At 37.1% G+C, this 24,288-nt stretch overlaps 2 protein-coding genes across 4 annotated transcripts; both read right to left on the minus strand.

Moving 5' to 3' along the window:
* Positions 1–346: 346 nt before the first annotated feature.
* LOC113726041 (mitochondrial arginine transporter BAC1) lies at positions 347–6,051 on the minus strand. Its single transcript, XM_027249510.2, has 8 exons — positions 5,626–6,051; positions 4,138–4,227; positions 2,190–2,291; positions 1,937–2,041; positions 1,760–1,858; positions 1,499–1,687; positions 1,237–1,335; positions 347–1,040 (listed from the first exon to the last, which is right to left on the minus strand). Exons 1-8 carry the CDS (start codon positions 5,716–5,718, stop codon positions 906–908), a joined length of 912 nt encoding a protein of 303 aa, XP_027105311.1. The 5' UTR covers positions 5,719–6,051; the 3' UTR covers positions 347–905.
* A 6,955-nt stretch (positions 6,052–13,006) lies between these two features.
* Positions 13,007–21,896, minus strand: LOC140004082 (glyoxysomal processing protease, glyoxysomal-like). Of its 3 annotated transcripts, none has more exons than XM_072074386.1 (16): positions 21,693–21,896; positions 21,525–21,581; positions 21,271–21,428; positions 20,988–21,034; positions 20,665–20,854; positions 20,487–20,534; positions 20,320–20,394; positions 19,785–19,928; positions 17,903–18,025; positions 17,460–17,563; positions 17,100–17,185; positions 16,927–17,021; positions 15,639–16,383; positions 14,722–14,920; positions 13,753–13,844; positions 13,007–13,562 (listed from the first exon to the last, which is right to left on the minus strand). In XM_072074386.1, the coding sequence occupies exons 3-16, from the start codon at positions 21,403–21,405 to the stop codon at positions 13,303–13,305; spliced, it is 2,343 nt and encodes a 780-aa protein (XP_071930487.1). In that variant the 5' UTR covers positions 21,406–21,428; positions 21,525–21,581; positions 21,693–21,896; the 3' UTR covers positions 13,007–13,302. The 3 variants fall into 3 exon arrangements, with proteins under 3 accessions (XP_071930487.1, XP_071930488.1, XP_071930486.1); XM_072074387.1 differs by having other exon boundaries at positions 21,670–21,896; XM_072074385.1 differs by having other exon boundaries at positions 21,525–21,896.
* Positions 21,897–24,288: the final 2,392 nt, after the last annotated feature.

A 24,288-nucleotide genomic window follows, 5' to 3' on the forward strand; every position in this document is an offset into this window, starting at 1 on the left:
GAAAATCGATTGGAAAACAAGTGACAGCCTACAAAATGGATCTCCAATTTGATGGAATCTCGTATCCTTTCATAACCTGCTTCACCGGGTGGTTGTTGAAGCACATGTGATTCAAATTTCAGAATCATCCCCCATAATATCGAAATGAAAAGTTGCAACACTCCGATATCAGAAACAAACAATTGAAAGTTCAATTACTCCTCAGCCAGTATTGACTTTGTTATTTCCAAATGTTAGTGCAGTAACAGAGGCATATGAACAAACAGTGTCAGAATTCAAGTTCCTTTACAATTTAAGCTTTTTATAGAATGAGTACAAAAAAAAAAAAAAAATCATCCAGAAGATGTAAAATTACAAGGTATAATTTCTTTGCAAGTAGTATAACATGAAAAAAATGATCATGTATGATCCAGTGTCAAAGCATGTACACAATTGACAACTGAGTTTACTGATGTAACAACATCATAATACTCTTTGAATAACTAGCAGTAGGAAATCAATGAAGTCAATCAAGCATTTCAGGTCAAAGATAAACCATTAGTACAACTGAATTCTGTGAGGGACACGATAATGATGATCATGCAGCATTAGATTCTCTATTCCTAAGCTCACGAAACTCAGACCAACAAGCTTGAGAAAAGCTCTGTTCCAGACCAATCAGCACAACATTCTTCCATCTCTCCATGACAGAGAATTAAAGTGCTTGAAGGAAAACAATTGAGAAACTTATGCCAGAAGCATTTATCAGCTGTGCAGTTTGTACATGACAAGTGTAATGCTGGTCATCTCAGAAGATTGGCATAGAGCTTTCAGATCTAATAATTATTATTATTGGAACGAGGCCCAGTTGAACAACTCCCACAGTGATGCCTACAAAGTTGAGTACAGGAAACCAATACCCAGGTCTAATCACGCTTGATCCCCAGCATTTTCACAGCTAGCTCCCATGTGACAATTGCAGCAGCATTAGCAGGAAATGCCCTTACCACAGTAGGACCCAGTCCCGCATAGCATCCTCTAAGCCCGGATCTCCTGTAAATCTACAATGACGTAGCAAACATATGTAAAAAATGCCCTTACTCTTTTATTAGCCAAGCAAAATTAACCATGCCACCACAAGGCAGTGCAACTGAAGTTACAAAAGTCATCTATCTATCGTATATTTAGACAATCAAATGCAAATTTCCCACATTATTGAATCACATACTAAAAGTTCTAGAGAACAGCAAAACATACCGAGGTTAAGACCTGAAATGGATTTCTTGTAGAGATTTTATCAGGGGTAGTCTGTATAATGGTTTTTGCAACATCAAAAGGAAGGACAACACACCAGCACTGCAAAGAATTAAGTGAGGAGAAACGGATTTAGGAACAGGTTGATTATAGAGTGTCCATATACAAAATGGGAAAGAAGCAAAAGAAATTATATTTAATCATGTCAAATATATTCATCTGTCCCAAGGAATACACAAAGTAGCAAAGTGATTTAGATACTTACTGCTATACCACCAAGACCACCACTCATTATCCCGATTCCCACATCAATCAAGTGGGTCTGATGAGGGGAAGCATCTTTCAGTTGCAAGTGCATGTAGTAGCGAACATATTCATAAGTGGTAAAGAAAGATGCATTACCCAACGATTCTCTAAGCAAGGTTGTGTATCCTCCCCGAAAAATGCCTGTAGGCTGGAGATTCAACATGTCAGCTTGCAAGTATATTAGATAACTTAACTAAAAACTGAGCAAGCAGTTTCTCACCCCCTCAGCTTTTACTGTTTTAATGGCACAGTCAAGAGGACTATTGTATCTACTGGAATATGAGATCAAGGAATCTGTGCCTTGAACTTGCATCCTACACTGGAGAATCTCAATGTCAACAAAATTATTGCACCAGGTTAATGCAGCTAGTCATAATTAACTATCTGATTCACTTGCCTTCACAAGCTCCGTTGGACAGAGTATAGAACTAATAATAGATCCAGCAAAAGCTCCAGCAGGAATAATCGCCTGAGGCTGCGGCTTATCACTATGAAATCCGCCCTTTCCAATACAAACAATGAGGTCAGAAGGAAACTTACAATAAGCAGATGATGTGACAGGAGCTCATAGCATCTTTCTCAAACAATCTTGAAGGTTTATGCTCAAAAGGGGCAAAAACAAGAATTTCATCCATTATAGTCAAACAGACCTGCAGGAGCTGTTTTGTTTGAGAGTAAATGCCAAAAGCAAGTGAACTTTCAAAAGCCATTCCCAGAAAAGAAGACGTTGCACCTCGATAGAGACCTTGAACCTATCAAATAAAAATAAATCAGTAATCTGCAGGAAAATACCAAGAAGAGAAAAGAAAAGAAGAATTGGAGGCAACAAGCATGGAACTAAGATGCATCCTTCGGACCTCACCTCCAAAAAGAATAAAGGGACCTTACTTAGTACACTGAAATAAGGTCAAAGTACATTGTGCTTTATGAGACTTCTTGTTCACGTTAGTTTGATCCATCTTCATCAACTAATGAACTTCAAACCTTTTAAAACACCAAAATCTTATTTCTTTCTGCCATTTCAGTCATCCAATTTACCAGAGATCCAATTGTGGCTCATAAATTGCGAAGAGCCATTTTCTCAATTTATATTGAATGAAGAAATTCGATCAGAATTTTACCTGAATGAAATTGGTCGTATTTTGTGTTGGCATTTTTACAAAAATTAATCACTGAAAACCAAGAAAAACATGTGGGGGAGAAGGAAAAGGTCGATATGATAATACATTGAAACGAGTATATTGCACACCAGGATGTGTTTCAACTAAGACAAGAATAAACGACAGACAAGAACAGGAATTGTTACTTAAATGGTTGATCATCGTAAAACAGTAACAGACATGTGGTATAACAAAACCTATAGTAAAGGTTACAAAAGATGGCAAAAAAGATTTTGATCAAACCCATTTTATCATTTTTTACAACAAGTGCAAGAAGTAAAGTTAATACGTGAAGGATGCAGTTTCACCTTTGATCGCAAGCAGACAAAATTCAAGGATAGTTATTCCTAGCCAATTCAGAAGTAATAATTTCTTTAACTTGTTTTATAGTGGGATACAAAATTTGAAATAACTCAAGGTCCACAAGCACAGAGAGAGAGAGAGAGAGCATCTGACAACAATTTGGCTATGTGAACAGCATTTGAGGCCAAAAGGACAAAGACATAAGAAATTGTTTGAGTAAGCAAGTTGAATTTTTTCATTCAAAATTGTTGAGATTATATAACATTGTTTACTCATGCTGTTGAACAAAAAGAAACACATTCCTAATGACGAGAAATCCAGCCTCTGGCTGATCGTCTGGAAATAACACAAAAACAATTCATACAGGCAAACAAGATGCAGTCTGTCATTGGTCCTCTGCCAATACCTTCATAGCCTAAAAGTGGACAGATAACATGTATATAAGCAGAAGAACCGATGGACAAGGTTGGGGACAACGATGGCTCATCAGTTACAGTAGACAATGCATCACTTTCCAGAAAAACATGAGAAATTAAATTAGGAAAACAAAGTTAAAAATCTTATTTTATTTACTTAGACATCATGGTACTCTTAGTTAATAAATTAATGAACTTCTTAATGTTATTACCAATTAGTTCTTGGGACTATCCATTTAAATCTCATGCATTAAACTTCAATGGAAATTCCCCTAAAGTAGACATGTACAATGGGATTATGTTCATGTGTCTGTGCCACATCCAAAAGCCAAATGCCGACAAAGAAGTCAAAATTTAGCTTTTCTTAGATTACAGGACAAATATTGCTCATAAAGTCAAGAGCAATACATTTGGCTGCTTCATGAGGACAGACATGGTGGCAGATCAAAAATATCAAATTTAGATCACCTGGTTCACCTTTACCACCTTGTCAGATCATGACCAGACTAAGACTGGCCCTCTATAAGTGGGGATGTAATTAAGTAGGAAAACACAAGTAGATGCTACTTAATTCTTTACACTCACAGGAAACACAAAGGTAAGGTTAGGTAATAAAGAAGTAGAGAGGCATCACACTTAAGTCTTAGTATTCTAGAAGAACATGCAAGCACAAGAGACACAAGGGCTATCGTTGGAATCCAAGCAGTAAAGAGGCATACTCCTTCAGTCTTCAGTATTCTAGCAGTACAATGCAGGCCATTCTTGTACTTTATCCCGTTAGCTGCTGTATTGTGCTTTTGGAGCTTGACCTGATGAGCAATGGACAGTCATTGAGAAACAAGAGCACCAAATATAATTCACCTGACTCATCAACCCACTTCTGCAGTTGATAATTAACACTGTGATTACTGAAACACCATTCTTGTCTAAAATAATAAACAAAAATCTTCCACTTCCAGAAACAAATAAATCTAACATCAATTCATTCATTCCAACCCATATGTCCAAGGACAACCCAAGTCCAATAAAAAGAGGATCTCAGAAATCAAGATGGTTGAAGGTGAAGCTTCTAGATATCTTAGACAAGAAAACAAAACACAAATTAAGTCCCACATTTTTGGCATCATATCGATGTACATTACAGCTATGGAGAAGAATACTGAATCAGATGAGTGAATTTCAAATTGAAAAGCAGGTATTTTAAATGTCAACACGTTCTACCAGCTCTAACTATCATCAATAGATGAGGGTGAAACTACTGGCTGGTCTTCTGAGGGAAACTAAGAAGTAAGTGATGAACAAAGGATGCGCAAAACAAACAGTGTGAAGAGATGCATAGTAGAAATGAACACGTCAAGTCTACTTCTTTCTGACTGTGAGTACACAAGTTGAGGCTGTGGATGAGTTCTTAACCAGGCTATGTTTTATTTACTTGCGTCATCTACAGCCAATTATATGACACTAGAAAAGCAGTGATCCTGGTCCCACAAAAGGCAACAGAAAAACAAAGTTTGGAGAAGAGAACTTTTCATGGTATGACTTGGGTATTTATGCACATACTTATTTTTTCTGTTCATTGTCTAAAATCTTCTATCTTATGAGCACAGATCAGCAGCACAAAATTGGTGAAATACGTAGCCAAAGAAATCAAGAATAAAATGAATAGTATCTGGTATTATTATGTTGTGATGTCTAGAGTTAGCATTTCTTCCAATTGCATAATCATTTTATTCCACTTCATTTCAACCTGTGCTAAGGCTTCTTAGATACTCAAAGCCTGCTTCCAAGTTTAGTGGCATCACACCCCAGACTGAAAATTACCCTCCAGTCCGCATCTTTTTCTCCCTTTGCTATGTCTATGCATTTCTTTTAAAACAGCAGCAAAGGCAGCCAGACTAACCTACTCTATTCTAACCTACCAAGAATCGAACTCCCAATCTGCGAGCGCAAATGGGGCAAGCCAGTTGTTTCCATGTAGTATATATTACATTTCATATCAGTAAAATTTGACAGCCCATTTCAGTACAATGCAAACGAGAAAGCTGAAAGATAGATAAACTTAAGCTCACAAAAGTAAAAGCCCAAGTCAAATATAGTCATTCTACATTCAGAAATTTTTACATAAAGTAGCTAGTAAACATCAAAGTTCCCAATAACAAGGAAAATATTAATGGCACAAAGAAAAAGAAAAAAGGTTAAACGCATACCTTGACAGTGTCAAAAGGATGACCAACAATGACAGTTGCAACGCCTGCCCACATACCTGCCACATATTCTTTATACATTGAACTCTCCCCCATCTTTTAGTGGTTTCTTTGAAGAATTCTTGTTGCCAGGGAAATCTTTTCTTTTTTCCTTGTTTCAAACTTGTATGAGGGGAATGTGTTTGTCGGCAACAAGAAACAAAATCATGAGGTGGTGCTTTTCAGTGGCCATAGCAGCATCAATCTTTAGACCAAGAGTGGTTAGAACTTAGAAATAGAACGTTAATATTACTAGTATTTATTACTGTTTTGGGTCACACTATAGCCGCGGTGGCTGGTGATGGAGGAGGATGGCCACCGATAATGATAGCCGAGATGCTCCTCCGTTGGTAGTTGGCTTCTGCTGCTGCGGCGGCGGACCAACGCATGCTGGTTCATTCACTTATATAGTGCTTTGTCAGGATGGAAGATAGAAATAAACATTAGTGGAACGGCACCGTTTACAGAATTGGGGGAATTAGTTAGCGGAACGGCACCGTCTAGGAGATTGGGGCAATTGTTAAGTAGAACGGCAACGTTTTGGCCATCTGCTTAGTTAGTTACGGTAGTTAGCTTACAATAATAAATAGGGCCCATTCTCTGTAATAATCAGACAGTTATAAATCAGAATTAATTCTTTTCCCTTTTCTCTCTCGTGCTCTTTTCTCTCTCTTATCTCTCTCTCTCATTCTTTCCTCAATTTTTCCATTTTTTTTGATAAATTTGTAAAATTCAACATTTCAATAATTCAATCCATAACAAATTGGCATCGGAGCTAGCAGAATCCTTGGACAAATCAGTTAAATCATGGCAGAAAGCACCAGATTCAAGATATTGGAAGAACAAGTGAGGAAACAGGAGACTAAACTACAGGAAATCATGGAGAATCTTCAATCTTTGCAATCTTCATAGCAGCAGCTCAGAGGGGAGATTCGTCGAGAGCTGGACGAAAGCAATAAGTGCATGGAAAGCCTGATAACTGGAATGGAACAGAAATTTGGCAAATTTTAAGAACAAAAATTCAGCTCACTAATGCTGAATGTGACTTGTGCGAAGAAGAAACTGCCGGATGAAGAAGTTAGGGGAAGAACAGAACAAACACCACCACTGTTACTGACTCCCCCTCCTTAATCTATATTGTATCCAGAAGCAAAAATTACAAGAGCTTTGAGGAAGGAAGGTAAAATTCAAGTGCCAAATCCTCCAACAATTGATTTACAACTGTTTTCAGGAGAAAATCCGAGAGATTGGCTGAGAAAATGTAACAAATATTTCATTAAATATCAAGTTCCGGATGAGCAAAAAGTAGCTATCGTAGAGATGTATCTTGATGGAAAGGCGGACAGGTGGTTCCAAGGGGTAAGGATTGAGAAGCCTAGGCTGACCTGGGAAGAGTTTGAAAAAATTCTGTGTAAAAGATTTAATGATAATGGCTATAAGAATATAGTTGAGGAATTCAACAAACTATAACAGGAAGGAAGTGTGGAAGGGTACCAAGAGAGGTTTGAAGAATTGAAACCACTAATGTTGGTCAAGAACAAGAATCTTGATGAGAGCTATTTTATTTTCAGTTTCATCAGTAGATTGAAAGAAGAAATTAAGCCTATGGTGAAGATGCTAAGACCTGCTACACTGTCAGAAGCCTTTGAGATCTCTCTGTGGCAAGAGCACAACATTAAAGTCCAGTCGAGAGGAGTTAGAGAAGGCCACAAGAATGTTGCAGAGAGTAAGTTTGGCATAACCAAAGGCACTGCTCCAGTGGCAGCCAACACCAACACATATAAGATACCTTCAACTGGGAATTTTAAGGACGCCAAATTCAAAAACGTACAGATTGACTGTCCAGATTCTAAAAGAATTTCACCTCAAGAAATTCAATACAGAAGAAACCATGGCCTGTGCTTTAAGTGTGGGGAAAAGTATGGACCTGAACACCAATGTAAATTAGGACACTTAAACTTTCTGATCTATGAAGAGAAAGATGACTCAATGTTCGAAGATCATTAGGGGAACAGGATGATCAAACTGGAAACCCTAGCCAAGTAATAGAAATGTCCCTTCATGCCTTGTCAGAGGCCTTGAAAAGGAAGACTATCACACTGACAGGGAAGCTGGTGGGGAAGAGGTGTTAATCCTAGTGGATACTGGCAGCTCATATAGCTATATCAGCAGTGAATTAGTCATTGGCCTGGATATCAAGTACCAGATGGTCTCCAACCCCTTTTCTATAATCATGGAAAATGGCGTCTGTGTTACTAATAATGCAATCTGTCCAAGTGTGATGTGGGAAGTTAATCAATACAAGTTCAAGTTTGATCTCAAGGTAATGGAGTTGGGAGGATGGGACATCATATTGGGAGTGGATTGGATGGTGCACTTCAGCCCAATCACATTTGATTTCCATCAGTTAAAAATCTCCCTATTCAACCAAGGATAGACAGTACACCTACAAGAATAAGTTGAGAACTGTGATTTGGATCTGATCAGAGGGAAGGATTTGAGGTATTTCATTGAGTATAAAAGACAGGTGTGTACAGCCATGGAATGGAAGGAGAATAAGGATGGAAATAAGAATGCCATGCCCAGGAAAGTGGAAAATATCCTCAGTGAATATGCTGATGTCTTCAAGACATCTGATTCCTTACCTCCAAAAAGGAGCATTGATCATGAGATTACTTTGAAACCAGGGTCTCAACCAGTCAAGTTCAAACCATACCGTTATCCCCACTCTCAAAAGGGGGAAATAAAGAGACATGTTACAGAAATGTTAAAGAATGGAATAGTTATATACAGCACCAATCCATTTGCATCCACAGTCCTGCTAGTCAAAAAAAAAAAGGCACTTGGAGGTTTTGTGTGGATTATAGAAAACTGAATGAGATGACTATTAAAGGCAAATATCCAATACCACATGTGGAAGAGCTACTGGATGAGTTGGCAGGAGCTATGTTCAAGTCAAAGTTGGATATGAAAGCAGGGTATCACCAGATTCAAGTCAAGGCTCAGGATACTCACAAAACAGCATTCCAAACTCATTGCAGCCATTATGAGTTCCTAGTGATGTCATTTGGCCTTACTAATGCATCAGCCACCTTTCAATCTTTGATGAACCAGGTATTCCAACCATATTTGAGAAAATTTGTCTTGGTATTCTTTGATGATATACTAGTTTATAGTCCTACATTAGAGTCACATGTTCAGCATCTGAAAATAGTGCTTGATATTCTAAGGCAAAACCAGTTATCTGCAAAAAAAAATCTAAATGTTCTTTTGCTCAGAAAATAGTAGATTATTTGAGACACACTATCTCTGAGAAGAGTATCAGTATGGATCAATCCAAGATTGACTGTATCTTGAAGTAGCCCTACATTGGAGTCACATGTTCAGCATCTGAAAATAGTGCTTGATATTCTAAGGCAAAACCAGTTATCTGCAAAAAAATCTAAATGTTCTTTTGCTCAGAAAATAGTAGATTATTTGAGACACACTATCTCTGAGAAGAGTATCAGTATACAAGATTGACTGTATCTTGAAGTAGCCTGTACCACAGACTGTGAAGGAATTGAGGAATTTTTTGGGGTTGACAGGTAGAGCTGTAAACGAACCGAATCGAACCGAATATCTCATGTTTGAGCTCTGTTCGTTAAGCAGTTCGAACAACGTTCGTGTTCGTTCGTTAATTTTCGAACTCCAAACTTGTGTTCGTGTTCGGTTCGTTAAGTAAAATTCGTGTTCGAATTCGAGTTCGTGTTCGGCTAGTTTAACATAAATGAGCCGTTCGCGAACATGTTCGAAATGCTCGAATCCAAATTATTTTATGCTTTAAATATGCCATGCAAATTATTAATTATTCTTAAAAATAATTAAAGTACTAAGTGACTAAATTCTATTATTCATTAACTATATAACTAACATTAACATAAAAACAACAAATAAAACAAAAAAATTTGCCCTCCAAATATAAAAGTCCAGTCATAAAATTAACGCTAAAATTTGTCAAATGACAATTATGTCTATGTTCACGAACGTTCGTTAAAACTCGCGAACATACTCGTGTTCGCGAACGTTCGTTTAGCATGCTCGCGAACGTTCGTTAAAACTCGCGAACATGTTCGTGTTCGCTCGATTATTAATCGAACAAAAAAATTCGTTCGAACTCGGTTCGTTTAAAATTTCGAACGAGCCTTTCACGAACACGAACGAACCGAAACGAACCGAGCTAACGAACAACTCGATTCGTTTAACAACTCTATTGACAGGATGCTATAGGAGGTTCATACAATGTTATGAGCAAATATGTAAATCTCTGACTGAACTCTTGAAAAAAGATAACTTCACATGGAATGAAGATGCTCAGAACTCTTTTGAGAAATTGAAGAAACTGATGGTCACTGCACCAGTCCTTAAACTGCCAGACTTCAGTAAGCTTTTCATCATTGAGACTGATGCCAGTGGGGGAGGTTTAAGGGCTGTGTTGATGCAAGAAGGCCACCCTATTGTGTTCCTGAGCAAAGCACTCTCCCCCATGAACCTTGGACTATCTGTGTATGAGAAGAAACTCCTTGCATTAGTTATGACTGTCACTAAGTGGAAGCATTATTTGGTAGGACATCACTTCATCATCAGGACAGATCACCAATCACTAAAGTATCTACTGGATCAGAAACTGAATACTACTCTACAGCACAAGTGGCTAACCAAATTATTAGGACTGGACTACGAAATCCAATATAAGAAAGGTGTTGAAAATCTGGTTGCAGATGCACTCTCAAGGAGATAAGGAAAGGATATCACAGTGGACAGCAACACTAGTTCCTGTTTGGCTTTATTCGCTGTTAAACCAAGCTGGATGGAGAAACTGATGAAGAGTTATGAAAGTGACCCTCAATGTCAAGAGATCATATCTCAATTATTGTTAGACTCCACATCTCAACTATCTTACACCCTAACAGATGGAGTACTCAGATACCAAGGGAAAATGTATGTAGGGGTAGGAAATGGCATCAGAAACAAACTGGTCTCAGCTTTACATGACTCTGCAATGGGAGGACACTCTAGACAGAATAACTGCTGGCACAGGATTAAATCCTTGTTTTACTGGCCAGAGCTCAAGAAGAATGTTATTGCCTACGTCCAAGAGTGTGATGTGTGCCAACAAAACAAGTCTGAACATCTTCCATATCCTGGCTTACCTCAACCCATTCCAATTTCTCAACAAGCTTGGTCCTACATTTCTATGAACTTTATTGAGAAACTTCCCAAATCTCAGGGCTATGATGCCATACTGGTTGTAATAGACAGGTTCACTAAATTTGGACCTTTCTTGCTATTAACACATCCCTTCACAGCAAGGCAGGTTGCACAAGTTTTCCTAGACAATGTTTCCAGGTTGCATGGTTTGCCAGAATCTATTATCACTGACAGGGATAGCGTGTTCACTAGTTGTTTCTGGAAGGAATTGTTCAAACTAATGGGAGTTCAACTTAAGTACTCTTCTTCATACCATCCTCAAACAGATGGCCAGAGTGAGAGGCTCAATCAGTGTTTGGAATCCTATCTGAGGTGCATGACTTGTGAGTTTCCATCTCAGTGGAGCAAATGGATACCTACTGCAGAATGGTGGTACAATTCTGCATACCACACCAACTTGGAGCTTTCACCATTTGAAGCCTTGTTTGGCTATAAACCAACACCTCTCCCTTTGGGACCATACCAGGACTCAGTGATACCTACTGCAACTCAGATATTGCGGGAAAGGGCCAGAATCACCACTAGCATCAAGGAGCACTTATCCAAAACTCAAAATAAGATGAAACATTTTGCTGATAAGCATAGGACGGAGCAGGAATTTGTGGTAGGGGACTGGGTATTCTTAAAATTATAACCTAATAGACAACAGTCTGTATTAGTGAGGAAGTGCTTAAAGCTTTCTGCTAAGTATTATGGTTTTTTCAGGTTGAAGAAAAATTTTGGAAAGGTAGCTTATAGACTGAAACTCCCTGCAGGGACCAGAATGCATCCGAAATTTCATGTATCCTTACTTAAAAGGAAGATAGGAACTCTACAGCAAATGTCTACAACATTACCAGAATGGGATGAGCATGATCTAACTCCCTTAAGCCAGAAATGATTCTTAAGAGCAGGCCATTTTACGAGATGGACAGCCTGTGATACAACTCCTGATCACATGGAATCACCTCAGCTTTGATGAAGCATCCTGGGAAGATAAAGCTTTCATAGAGCAACAATTTCCAGATTTTTGCAGACTTGAGGACAAGTCAAATCGCAAGGGAAAGGGATTGTTAGGATAGAAGATAGGAATAAACATTAGTGGAACGGCACCGTTTACAGAATTGAGGGAATTAGTTAGCAAAACGGCACCGTTTAGGAGATTAGGGCAATTGTTAAGTGGAACGGCAACGTTTTGGCCATCTGCTTAATTAGTTACGGTAGTTAGCTTACAACAATAAATGGGACCCACTCTGTGTAGCAATCAGACAGTTATGAATCAGAATTGATTTCTTTTCCTTTTTCTCTCTCGTGCTCTTTTCTCTCTCTCTTATCTCTCTCTCTCATTCTTTCCCCAATTTTTTCATTCTTTCTGATAAATCTATAAAATTCAACATTTCAATAATTCAATCCATAACATGCTTCTTCCGGAATCCACCGCACCAAGCTCCACAGCTTGGTAAAGTACGATTCTTGGAATATTTGCTTTTCTTTTCATTTTTTTTCATCAGTCTTTTCTCTTGGAAAATTCTGTATCTTTTCAAGTTTAAAAATTTGACCCAAAAAAAAAGGTGGCCTTTTATCTAAAATATGTCATACATTTATGGTACACAATGTAGTTTAAGGGGAAAAATTGAGAAGTTTCTTCAATTATTTTTCGAGTTTGTAGTAATAAGCATAATGAACTCAACTTTTTGACTAATTTTTTACTTTGGCAATTGTTTAGGCTTTTATATTCTATTGTAGGAAAAATGTAATTCATTTATCTTATTTAATTTTCACACCCAAGAATCATGTGCACATAATTAGGGCTACCACCTTGCATAGAAAAATAACAAGAATCGCTATCTGAGATCAAATTCACTATATAAGAGATCTAGATACTTACTGTTTTATGTTAAAACTATAAAGGACGAGAGATTTCTCAAAAAATGTGGGAGACTAGTTTACAATTTGCCATTTTTCATTTCAGTTTTGTCCCTTGCTTTTCTTAATTGTTTCCCCTTCATGGGGTGGTTAATTCGAAAGCAATAGCATAGTAATTCTCAATTGAACTATTAACGCTTAGGTACATTGCCTCTCTATCCCCTGTTGCTTTCCATGTAGTCCAGTCAAATCACTCAAATGAAAGACCAGTTTTGTATTGAATGACGAATTTATTGTACAATCATGACAGAAAACAAAATTTCCTGCTCCAAAATGAGCTTATTTTTTCTGGAGCATCTCTTCTTATCACCAAAGAAGTGCACAGGCAGACTCAAGACTAATTACAGCAAAGAATTTCAGCTGTTGCAGATGCTGTTCTCCGTGGTCCTTAATAGATTACAACAAACTAGTTTGGCCACACTCTTTCTTCTGGCGCTTTGAAGTGTCATTCACATATCGGTGGTCCAACAATTTATGACTGCGCTGTCACAACTTACTAGGTATAAATTTGTTTGAGAGGTGTTCAACCTTCCCACTTTGATCTTTCAACAAGTTGTGTCTATCAGCAATGAATTTAGCAAATCGAGAACCCTTCATATCCTTCTCATTGTCTCCTATTTGAAGTTTTGGAAGACTAGGCAAAGACGGATCTGGTTTAGGTGATAACGGTGGCATCAATGCCCATATGGCGGAAAGATGCTCATTTGGTCTATCAAGATCGTCAAGAAGTGACAAGTCCTGCATGTCTGTTAAAGAGGTACAGACAAGCAAAATCATCAAACTTCTCCAAAATAAGCAGCACATAAGTGATATGCTTCTCCACATACTTGGTAAGTTTCCCTTTTGTACGGTACAAAGAAATCTCTGTCCTCCTAAAAATTTATCGACCAGAAAGACTGCAATCAATGAGAATCTAGCATCTCAAATGCTAATTACCTTGGGAAAACTTGAAGACAGGCTCTAGAGGCGCACAAGGAATGCTGAAGTTCAAATGTGGAATTACAGCTCCTCCACCATGTCTGGCATTACTGAGCAAAAAATGAATCAAATTAGACATGAAATTCCATCTGCACTGTTGAATTTACAAATTAGAACAGAAAATGATAATTGTGTTCCCAGGTAGGGTTTCCACACCAACTCATGCTGGCATAACACACTAGCAGTTCAATGCACACTCCATTCGGTTAACTAAGTGCCACACAAAGACAAGTTTTACTATTCAAGGACTCGGAAATCAGCTTACAATATTAACCCTTCCAGTAAGAAGTAACTAGAGCAGTCTGGCAGAGTACACCAAGAATGGTACATTTGACAAAACAGTGAGAGTCAGATGAGCGAAGATATATCACCTTTTGCGATATCATGGTGAACTATTTGTTGGTCTGAAACACAGAAGTATATAACGGCTCATAAAAGTTATTTACTAGAAGGAGCCAGTTACATTCAAGAGCCACTCTCATGCAAATAGGTATTGCACATTGAAGTTTCAAATTTTGATCATGTCAACCAGATCATTAGCAGAACTCCAATATCCAATCTTGTTGGTAGTAAATATCTGCTGCTGCCAGTGAACCCAAATTGCAATTGGTATTGCTACATACAAACCTAACAATCTCAAAGCTTCAACTTACACCCTATATGATAGCTCAGGCATCAACCATGCTTTCACTAGAGGAAGGCCAGCGCAGCTAGGTCCCCGCAAAGAAGTGGCAATGGCATCAGGAGGGGAATAACCAGAAAACTAGCCTTGGAAATTATAAATTCATGTTGTTGTTGCCATCAAAGTTGAAGCTACAAGTCTTACAGTTGCAAGTGAAAGCATTTTCGAAATTTTGGAAATGACCAAGCAGCAGAACCATATCGTGCTCATGACTAAATCATTGCTTATTATCAGAAGTTAATCACCTGGTAACAAGGCCAATCATATGACCATCAGAATCCACAATAGCACCCCCACTGCCCCCAGGGTGTACAGCTGCTGTGGTCTCGAGCATTGCTGGAAATTGACCATCCATATTTGTATCTAGACTGAATTGATGATGCAACTCATTCTTTGCCTCAACAACTTTTGATATGACACCAAGGCAAGCAGATGGAAGGAATTCTGAAGAAAATTCAGACAAAAATAGAAGAAAATTCAGACAAAAATAGCAAAATAATTGTTGCCTGGTTTTGGATCTAACCATGCAGTCAACTTTTAGCAATGTTCACTCAATATGAGACCAGACAACCACATTGTCGAACAAAAGCATGTCAAAGTACACACAGAAACCAATGGTCGCCCTGTAAAGAAGTCTACCAGTCTCCCACAATTATGTTGCCAATGTACTGATTATTTGCCATACATAACCAGGATATACTAATAGAAAAAACATAAAATTAAAATAATTGTCAAGACTAAAAGAAAATTCCATCCTTAAACTAAAGCCTTTCTGAGGGGCCTTAAGCTCTCAACAAACACTATCCAGAAAAAATTTCAGAGCCCCAACTCTGTCATGCATACTAGAGGAATAGTTCCTTAAATGTAGGCATCCATGAACTAGAAAATGTATGACTTCAACTGCAATTTTAAATCTTAAATTGTCAAGAGGGTTCCTTCTATAAAATCCGAGAAAACCTATATATTTCATGAGACATCTCTACAAAGAGAAGATAAAAAGGAAATGGCACGGCACTGACCAATAGTTTCAACCTCAAGCATAAACCACCCAACAAGCATTTGATGGTCCGTTATAAAGGTTGTTTAGAACAAGAATAATTATGTCTGATGAACAAAAAAGGAAAGGAGAATGTAAAAACCATGAAACTAAATAGAAACTTACCACATCGAGGTCCAAATAGTCCATGGCCAATAACATATGCTTTTGATCCAGGTAAGGGGCATTTAAATTCCACAGTAATCGGGTGAAGTTGATTGGGAACAAACTCAAGCTGAAGCAGTGCAACATCGAGGGGTCCTTTAGAAACGTAAACTACCCTAGCATCAACCCATAACCAAGGATCCCTGTGATCCAAGCGAATACGTATGCTTTTTCTGCTTATGCTTTTCGTGACTTTGAATATAGATCTGCCCTGTTCATCACCCCGAGAAGAATCTTCATTTTTCATCCCTCCAGATAGAAAATCCTTATTCCGCCAATGGTTATTGAATTTCACATCTCCAAACAAAGATTCCTCACAGGGGAAGGACACTAACTTAGATTTTTCTGTATCAATCTCACGACTTGAAGCTGCTTTCCCAAACCTCCATGGTTCCAACAGATGAGCATTTGTGAGAACCAGACCTTGTTTGTTGAGCAAAACACCAGAAGCCCAAGCTCCATCATCAATGGTTATAAGGCAAACAGAAGAAATTGCCCTCTCAACAGGAGATGGCGAAAGGGAACCAGAAAGGAGAGACTCATGACTGTGCTTCAGTGATCTATCTATGGCAAAGCCTTCAGTTGACATCTTTCCTACATCATTCAAGTTTCCATGGTTATAAGAGATCTCTTTCCACGTAAGTTGAGGCTCCTCCTGCAGCAAGTCACTGCAAGCAGATGCAATGGCTTCCCAAGGAATCACCAGCTGTCATCCAAAGTTATTGACTTTGTATAACAATTGACATTAAGAACTCTAAAACATGCAAGCTCACTAAAAAACAGTTGAATCTTAATTCGTTTCCAAGTTTAACAAAACACCTACACCCCAAGTGGTTTCAATATCCACTCGAGTAATGAGCAAACAAAGACTAATTTAAATTACTTGAGAATCTTAACACGATGATGTACAGGAAAAAATAATTATAGATGAAAGGCGCCCTCAATTAAAATCCAATATGTTGATTGTTGAGGAACAAAATAAAAATGCTGTATTTTCTAATACCATGACAGTCATTTAAATATGTAAAATACACCACCCATCTAAGTGGGAAATCTCTAGCACAAGAAAGAGTACAAAATCACGTACTTGCATGAGTACAAAGTTCACAAGGGCTAGACATGTAGAAACCATGACCGTGACCAAGTTCAACAATATCAGCTAATAAATCAAGAACTGTTTCACCCAACATCAATTCGCATATGATAATACTATGAAAAAGGATAAACATGAGGAAGCAGTCCAAGTTACCTGAATTTCTGCACCACTAGTCCTTTGCCGTAAGGGTCTAGTCAAAATACCAATAACTTGGCCATGTTCTCCGAAAACCGCGCTGCCCTCCATGCCTAAATACATACAATTGAAGATCACAACAGAATATACTAATCAGAAGAACCAGACAAGCTTTTGATATTTTCTCGCACCAGGAAGACAGCGAATATCAGCCATTAACAGTGATCTGTCAGAGGAAGAAGGCGGATGGCTGTTTGCAATAGATCCCACTGATATACTGGTTCAATCGTCAAAAGATTCAACATGAACATTGACAAAGATAATTGCAACAAACACAAAGTACAGAAATTACAGTATATATCACATTATTTGTGAAATCAGAGCCATAACAGTGGATTAAGCACCAAGGGAAGAACTTAAGAAACCTTTTTTTTTTCTGGTACAAGAAATAAAATGCAGTGATCACATGATACTTAAATCACATTGCAGACAAAAAACAACTTGCTAGACAATAAAAAGTGTGAGATATCCAGAAATCAAGATAACCATACCTGTTGAAGAAATGCACAGGAGACAGGATGCCAAAAGGAGAACCCATTGCCAGAAGAATATCTCCTTTCTGACTTCGAGGAGATGTGTTCAACTCTGGCAGAACCTAAAAGCAGTTAAAAACAATTATACTTACTGCTATTAAACCTCACAACCTTTTTTAATGGCATATGCAATTAAAGGGGATTAAAATTTATTCTTGTACTTGTCAATCGTGTTTTCCATAGTTTAGTTATAGTTAATGAATGTATCCATCTTAATGAATGTACCCATCTTAAGTACATTTTTCCATTCAGCTCATCGTAACAGTGGTCTCTACTACCTTGGAAATAAACTAAATCTTGCCGTGATAATTGAGAATCTGATAACAAAAGCAAAAAACAGGAAAATTCAATCTTTCTATTACATGAGAAATACACAGAAAAAGAGGAAAATCCATTATGACCTTACAAAACTTTTTGGAAACATGAAGAAGTGCCATCCTTGTAGTCATTGCAGCCAAAATACTTGGATTGCTTGATTCTGACCCCCTCATTTGCCCTTGCATCTGGAAAGGAGATTGCTCAACCTGAAATCATCAATTGAGAGTTCCTGTTACACAGTACATAACCTCTCATGTCAAACTCTGTGATGTCTCAGAAGAACACCTTTTATGGACCATTACAAATTGAAGTACGTATGTAAAATGTTTGAGCAATTCAAACCACACTAGTTGCAGCAAATCATTTATCATCAATATAAGATTAAATTTAAACAGTTCAATTTTTTTTTTTTGGGTAAATAACAGTTCAAATTTTTACTAAGCATTTACTAAATTGCAAATGATTACTAGGCTATCATATTACATATAACATCAACTTGGACTATTGTCTACTGACATGTATCATGGGCATATTTTATCTGATATAGAACAGTTACTCTGGAATTATGTACTCTACAAAATACCTTGTTTCAATTGGAAGTGAAAATTTTCACAAAGTAGGAGAAAATTTAACACAAGATTCAGTCTTAAGTTGCCAGATGAATCAATGGGTCTCACAGGGTACAATATTACTGAACTAGCTACATTTAAGACACTAGTAGTCCAGCACCAATGCACCTGGTCACACTTTACTTGGGAAGCAGAAAATAAGCAATTAAATAGTATAGACAACTTTCCAAGAAGGTGCATATAACAAGCCAGTGACCTGCATATCCAACAGTCCTTGTATTTTGCTTTCTTTTTCTGTAATCAATAGTCTGTGTCTCAAATGGACTTTCTATCTTCTATCAACTAATATACTTCTGAATCAAGACAAGGTCCAAATGCTGAATAAGTTCAGAGAACTCTGAACAGGAGCCTTGGACGCTTGAAAGGTCAAAAAATATATCATGATGCTAGTTAATGGAAATTGATCCATATTAGCACCTCTCAAAACTACAATGAAGTAGATGAATAAATTTTTTAGAAAATTAAATTTAGGCTTCCATTGACAGTTTGGGAGGCTTATTCAAAAACATGATTACAGAAAGGTAACAATCACATGCTATCATCACTCATTCATTCCTTCAAGGAGACGTACAAATCATTGAAGAAGCAACTGATTTGCCAAAATTTTGCTCTATCATAGTTCATACATAATAGAATTCCATATAGATAATTTAGAAGGATTGAGTAACTCTGCTCCAAGATAAGTAAAAATCAGCTAAAACCAGTGATTTGCTTGCACTTTCACTGAGTAGCAGAAGGAAAGGTTAAATTCAGTGGAAGTTCTAAAGAGATCCCACAAGTTGCCATGAGGCATTTGATTCAAATCAATGACATATTCACGTGAAAAAGGCTTAAGTGGAAACCCCTGTTGAAAGGAATCGACATGTTGCTAAAAGTTTGCTTTTAGGCTAGAAGTCTGATTCATGCAATGAACTCCTTGGTCAAGATATGCAAGGGGAAACAGCTGTTTCCAAGGAATAGGATTTGTTGCTGTGACACTTAAAGATTTTGTTTAGGAAGTTGAAGCTGCTAATTTTGGCATATAATCTTCCACAATAGGAAATTATCTTAGTTTGATTAGACAAAATGTGATGCAACATCAGATAAGAGAGTATAACAGCATAGAGATTTACTACAAGGAATGTGGTACTTCAGATTCATCATCAACCACTACAAAAGGAAACAGTATGTGTGTTAGTGTGTTAACCATTTGCCATGACTAGAAATAAACTCCTATGTATAAATCTGCATAAAGTTTACCTCAGATTATATTCTGAATTCAACATTAACTGATAATTTGATGTTCTGTATAAAAGGAGGAGGGAACCAAATATGTCAACCATGAAGAGCAATTTACCTCTGACTGAGCATCACCCATAACAGATTGGGGAACGCTGGCATAGGAAGCCAATGACCAACCAATTTCCCAACCATGCTCCAAAGAACCAGAAGCAGTTTCAATGAGAGATTGTACAGCACTGTATGATACAGGAATGTCAACCTTAACATCACATGAGGAGTGTCAAGAGCCTTTCTAGATAAACCCAAATCAAGAATACAATGCATCATTGGAAGAGAATAAAGTTTGCCTTTCCAGATAATCCCAAATCAAGAATACAATGCATCATTGGAAGAGAATAAAGTTTGATAATAACCAAGCATATTAGTTCATCTAAAGACCCACAAGAAGCTAAAACACAGTATCCTATTGAGAGATTATCATCTTCGGCCAAATGCCATTGACTAGGCATTGCAAAGAGTCTGAAAAGCAACTTGCAATGCTACAGTGATCTTGATACATAAAAGACAAGATGACATGTAGAAGAATGGCAAAACAATTTGTTCAAAAGTTCTATAGCTTGTACTCCACAAACGCTTTACAAAAAGCCTACCATCGTTAGAAGTTCCGCTGGAATCCATTGAGAAGTCTTCCCCTTTGTGATTTCAACATCTATTTCCCTTTTCCCCTGTACATCAGCACATTACCTATGAACATAAGCAAAGAAATCTCGTGACAGCAAAAAGCTCAACAGATTAAAATCCTTTGATAGACTTGTACCTCAACCAATATTTCAATTTGAACACCAAATAGCAACTGGGGTTTATCCTGCTTGACATTGGAAGCAACTTCAGTACAAAAACAAATATATATATATATATATATATATATATTTATACATATGTCGGCTGCAATTCTTTGATTGAATGCATTAACGTGTTTAAGAAGCTCCACCAACCTTATAGATGTCTGTCTTGTGTTGCTTACTGACAAAAGGCTCAATGACTGATGCAACAGTCAAAACCAACACAGAATTCCGCACAGACTCTGCATCCCAGTTCTCATTACCGATTTCCTTGGTTCTTGAGGGATAATAAGAAAATCCAGGTAAAAGCATCCCTGACGCCGACAATGTTGTGTTGCCAGAACTACAGCAAAAAAATTATGCAAAAATGGGCCAAAAACATAGAAAAGATCAGTCTTTTATGATATCAAATATAGTTTCTGCACAGTACATACATAACAACATTGTATAATCAAAGTACCCCATGTAACACTTACTTATAGTGGTGGAAAGCATGTTTCCGCATTTTTAGGCCCTTTGGGTCCTGAAATCAAGTGTCTCAGAATGAAAACTTAAACCCAGTTAATCTAACACTATAAAATTAGCATAGCTTCAACAAAATCGAATAGCCAACTACCAGTATTGTGGTGTGATTCTTTAAATAACCATAACACCAAAAAAATAGTAGCCAACACATAAATACGAAATTATTCTCAACGCAAAGAAAAATATGGAATGTAAAGTAGTTGGACGTATGAGTTTCTGCAAAGAGGGACTCACGGGGCCTTGAATTCTGACCATGACGGAGAAATTGCGGGCAAAATCGACAATTTCAGGGAAGCCCATGTTGCAGAGCTTACGTGACAGCTCAGTTCCAAAGAATCTGACGATGATGATGATGAAGCTGTGGAGCATACAATTTTTCCACCGAGCATAAACTGAGAGAAAAGAACAAGCGATTTGTAAATCAACTTCCAAAAAGTAGTAAAAGATAATAATGGTTCATCCTTGTTGATTGGTTCTTTGAAGCATACTTGTCTAGTATCTTATCTGGGGCTTGTCTTGACTCCTGATTTCTGAATCAGCATCAACTGCAAGGAATGTGGACTTGTGGGGTAATAGTTCTTGGATTAAGGTTTGCTACCTACGAGGCGGGATAGACAGTTAATTAACGGCTACCGGAAATAGAAAGAGAACCAAACCGGAAGACTTGTTTTTGGGCTTTCTTAACCTTCAATCAATCCAGCTGAATCGAGCTCCCGAAAAAGCTCACAACTTGGTCCATATTTATAGACCTTTCGAGATTCAAGCAAAAAATTTCTCTGTGGGTCGGATGTCAAGTTCATACAGTACCAGACCCAGACAGAAGGATAAATACTTCTTCTTCTTTATCTATTCAATCATCAATGCTTTTTATGCTTTATGCCTTATTTTCATTCGATTTTAAATTAAATGTATTTATGGGAAAAAAAACTCTAATGTTAGCCTAAATTTATTACATATTTTCATTTTGATGTGTGCGTACATTGTTATTTAAGCATTATATTTGTTCTGGTATTATATAAAATAAATTTTTTTACACTATTAATGTATATACTAATAGGTCAAAATATATGACGCGACATCTTAATTTGAATTTGAATAGCTAATTATATATGTGCTAGTATATATACAATAAATGCATCTTAATTTGAATTTGACGTGACATCTTAATTCATCTAAATCTGCTAATATATATACAATAAATGCATAAAAATTTACCCTAATATATATGTATGTATATATTCTTTATCACAATTGTACGTAGCTAACCTAGACTTACACTCCGAGGAAAGGAGAAGGATCCGATGAGATCTCAAGAGAACCAAGAGGGGAAGAAATCACCTCCAATCCAACTAGCGCATTAGTACAGTGATCTAGCACCTAAGAAAGGCTGTGAATCCCTCCCGGTGGCCACTGGCTAAAGCACCGTGATTATTGTGTTAATGTATATGTTGAATCTTATATTCGTAAAAGGTCGAAATGCAATGTTACCATACAATATCAGAGTTAAGGATATTAGCACAGCAGTAGCTTTTCTCCTAATTTAACACTAAAATCTTTCATTTACTATGAAGCTACTCGAATTACCTCTCTTATCTCTCCATTGGTTTTTTTTTTTTTTTAACTTTTATCTCCCCTTCTGATACATCTCTAACCACAATTAATTTTACCATCCTCATATGCGAAATTCGAAAGGTAAAGATGACTTTCACGCAATGAAAAGAAAATTCGAGTCAAACTTAATTGGAAGTAATTTGCCAAGTACCCAAACAGAATAGATATTCGGCAATTGACCAGTTTTTTCATAATTGAACAATCGATTTTAAGTATTTGTAATTAGAGGTGTCAATCACAATCCAATTATGTTGATCCGTTCAAACCCTCTCATTAATTTTAAATGAGTCTAATTAGGTACCCAAAAAAACCAATTTAATTGGTGAGTAGTTGGTTGACTCAATTAACCCATTTATATCCATTTAAAAATAATTATGCATGTAAACTCAACTTTTAATAAGCATTAAACAAATAAATTTGAATATCTGACTAATCTAATAATAATAAAATACCAATATTTCTCGTCAAATAACATGCAAAAAAATAAATAAAATTTTAAATGACTCATAAACGGGTAATTAGGTATACCCATACCCATTTATTAAATAGGTATAAATGGGCATTACCCAAATCCGTTCGAATCATCTATTTTGACACCTCTGTTTGTAATCACACATTTTCTACTTTGATGTTCAATGTCCTTTTACTTCTACTATCTATTTCCTTGATTTCGTTTCTGTGGTTTCATTTAACCTGTTTGACATACCGACCACGAGATTTATTTGTATTCCTTAACAATATCTAGCAATAAAGCAGAATAGTTGGAAGGAAAAAAAAAAAAGAAAGAAAAAGGGTCGGTCGGTCGGCAAACAAAGTGCAATGTTTTTTAGGTTTTTTTCTATTCTCACCCCTTCCCACATCCTTTCCATTCCTAACTGTCAGAGATAAGATTCAAATCCAATTACAACATTCGAACTTCGAACTTGATAACAAAAAAGACTTCATGAGCTCTCTTCTAATCACTGAGTTGACCCTAATGGCATCTCTAAGACATGTATCTATTGATTGCTGAATGCTTTTTATTATGATTTGAATGATGAATTATTTTTGCTCTTTTTTGCAATTTTTTAATCAGTAACTCTTGGAAGCACATTTTTGTATAGAACTATATAATTAATGTGCAATGGAATTTGCTAGTACGAAAGTGGACGTCAAGTCTGTCCTCGAGCAGATATCATCCCGTGGATATGCAGCCCCTAATTAAGAGCATGAGTTAGAGTAACCCTCCTACAAAAACCAGCAAGTTAAATGGAAAAGTGTAGTATAGAGTGGTTGAAGAATCACCAACGAGCATCAATCAATCAAGAATTTTTTTAAAGGGAGACATTAGTTGCGCTCCATTTCTTATTTTTCGCGCTACTACAATTTATTTTATCATATAGTATAATAAATGAAAATCATATGATTAAAGTGACAATGAAAGTGTGATTAACAAAAATGGAAGTGCAAATATAACATTTGCCTTTCTGAACTAGCTAACTACTTTTTTTTTTTTATTTTGCTGACGGAGTGGGTGTCCGGGTCAATCCTTACGGGACCGACTAATCCCACTTCGACTCGAGAGGAGAGGCCCCATCCCCCGAACACGATAATCACAGGATTCGGACTCTTGCGAATACTTTATTCACACACGATAACCAC

The sequence above is a fragment of the Coffea arabica genome, chromosome 2c (genome assembly GCF_036785885.1).
Source record: "Coffea arabica cultivar ET-39 chromosome 2c, Coffea Arabica ET-39 HiFi, whole genome shotgun sequence".
NCBI lineage: Eukaryota > Viridiplantae > Streptophyta > Magnoliopsida > Gentianales > Rubiaceae > Coffea > Coffea arabica.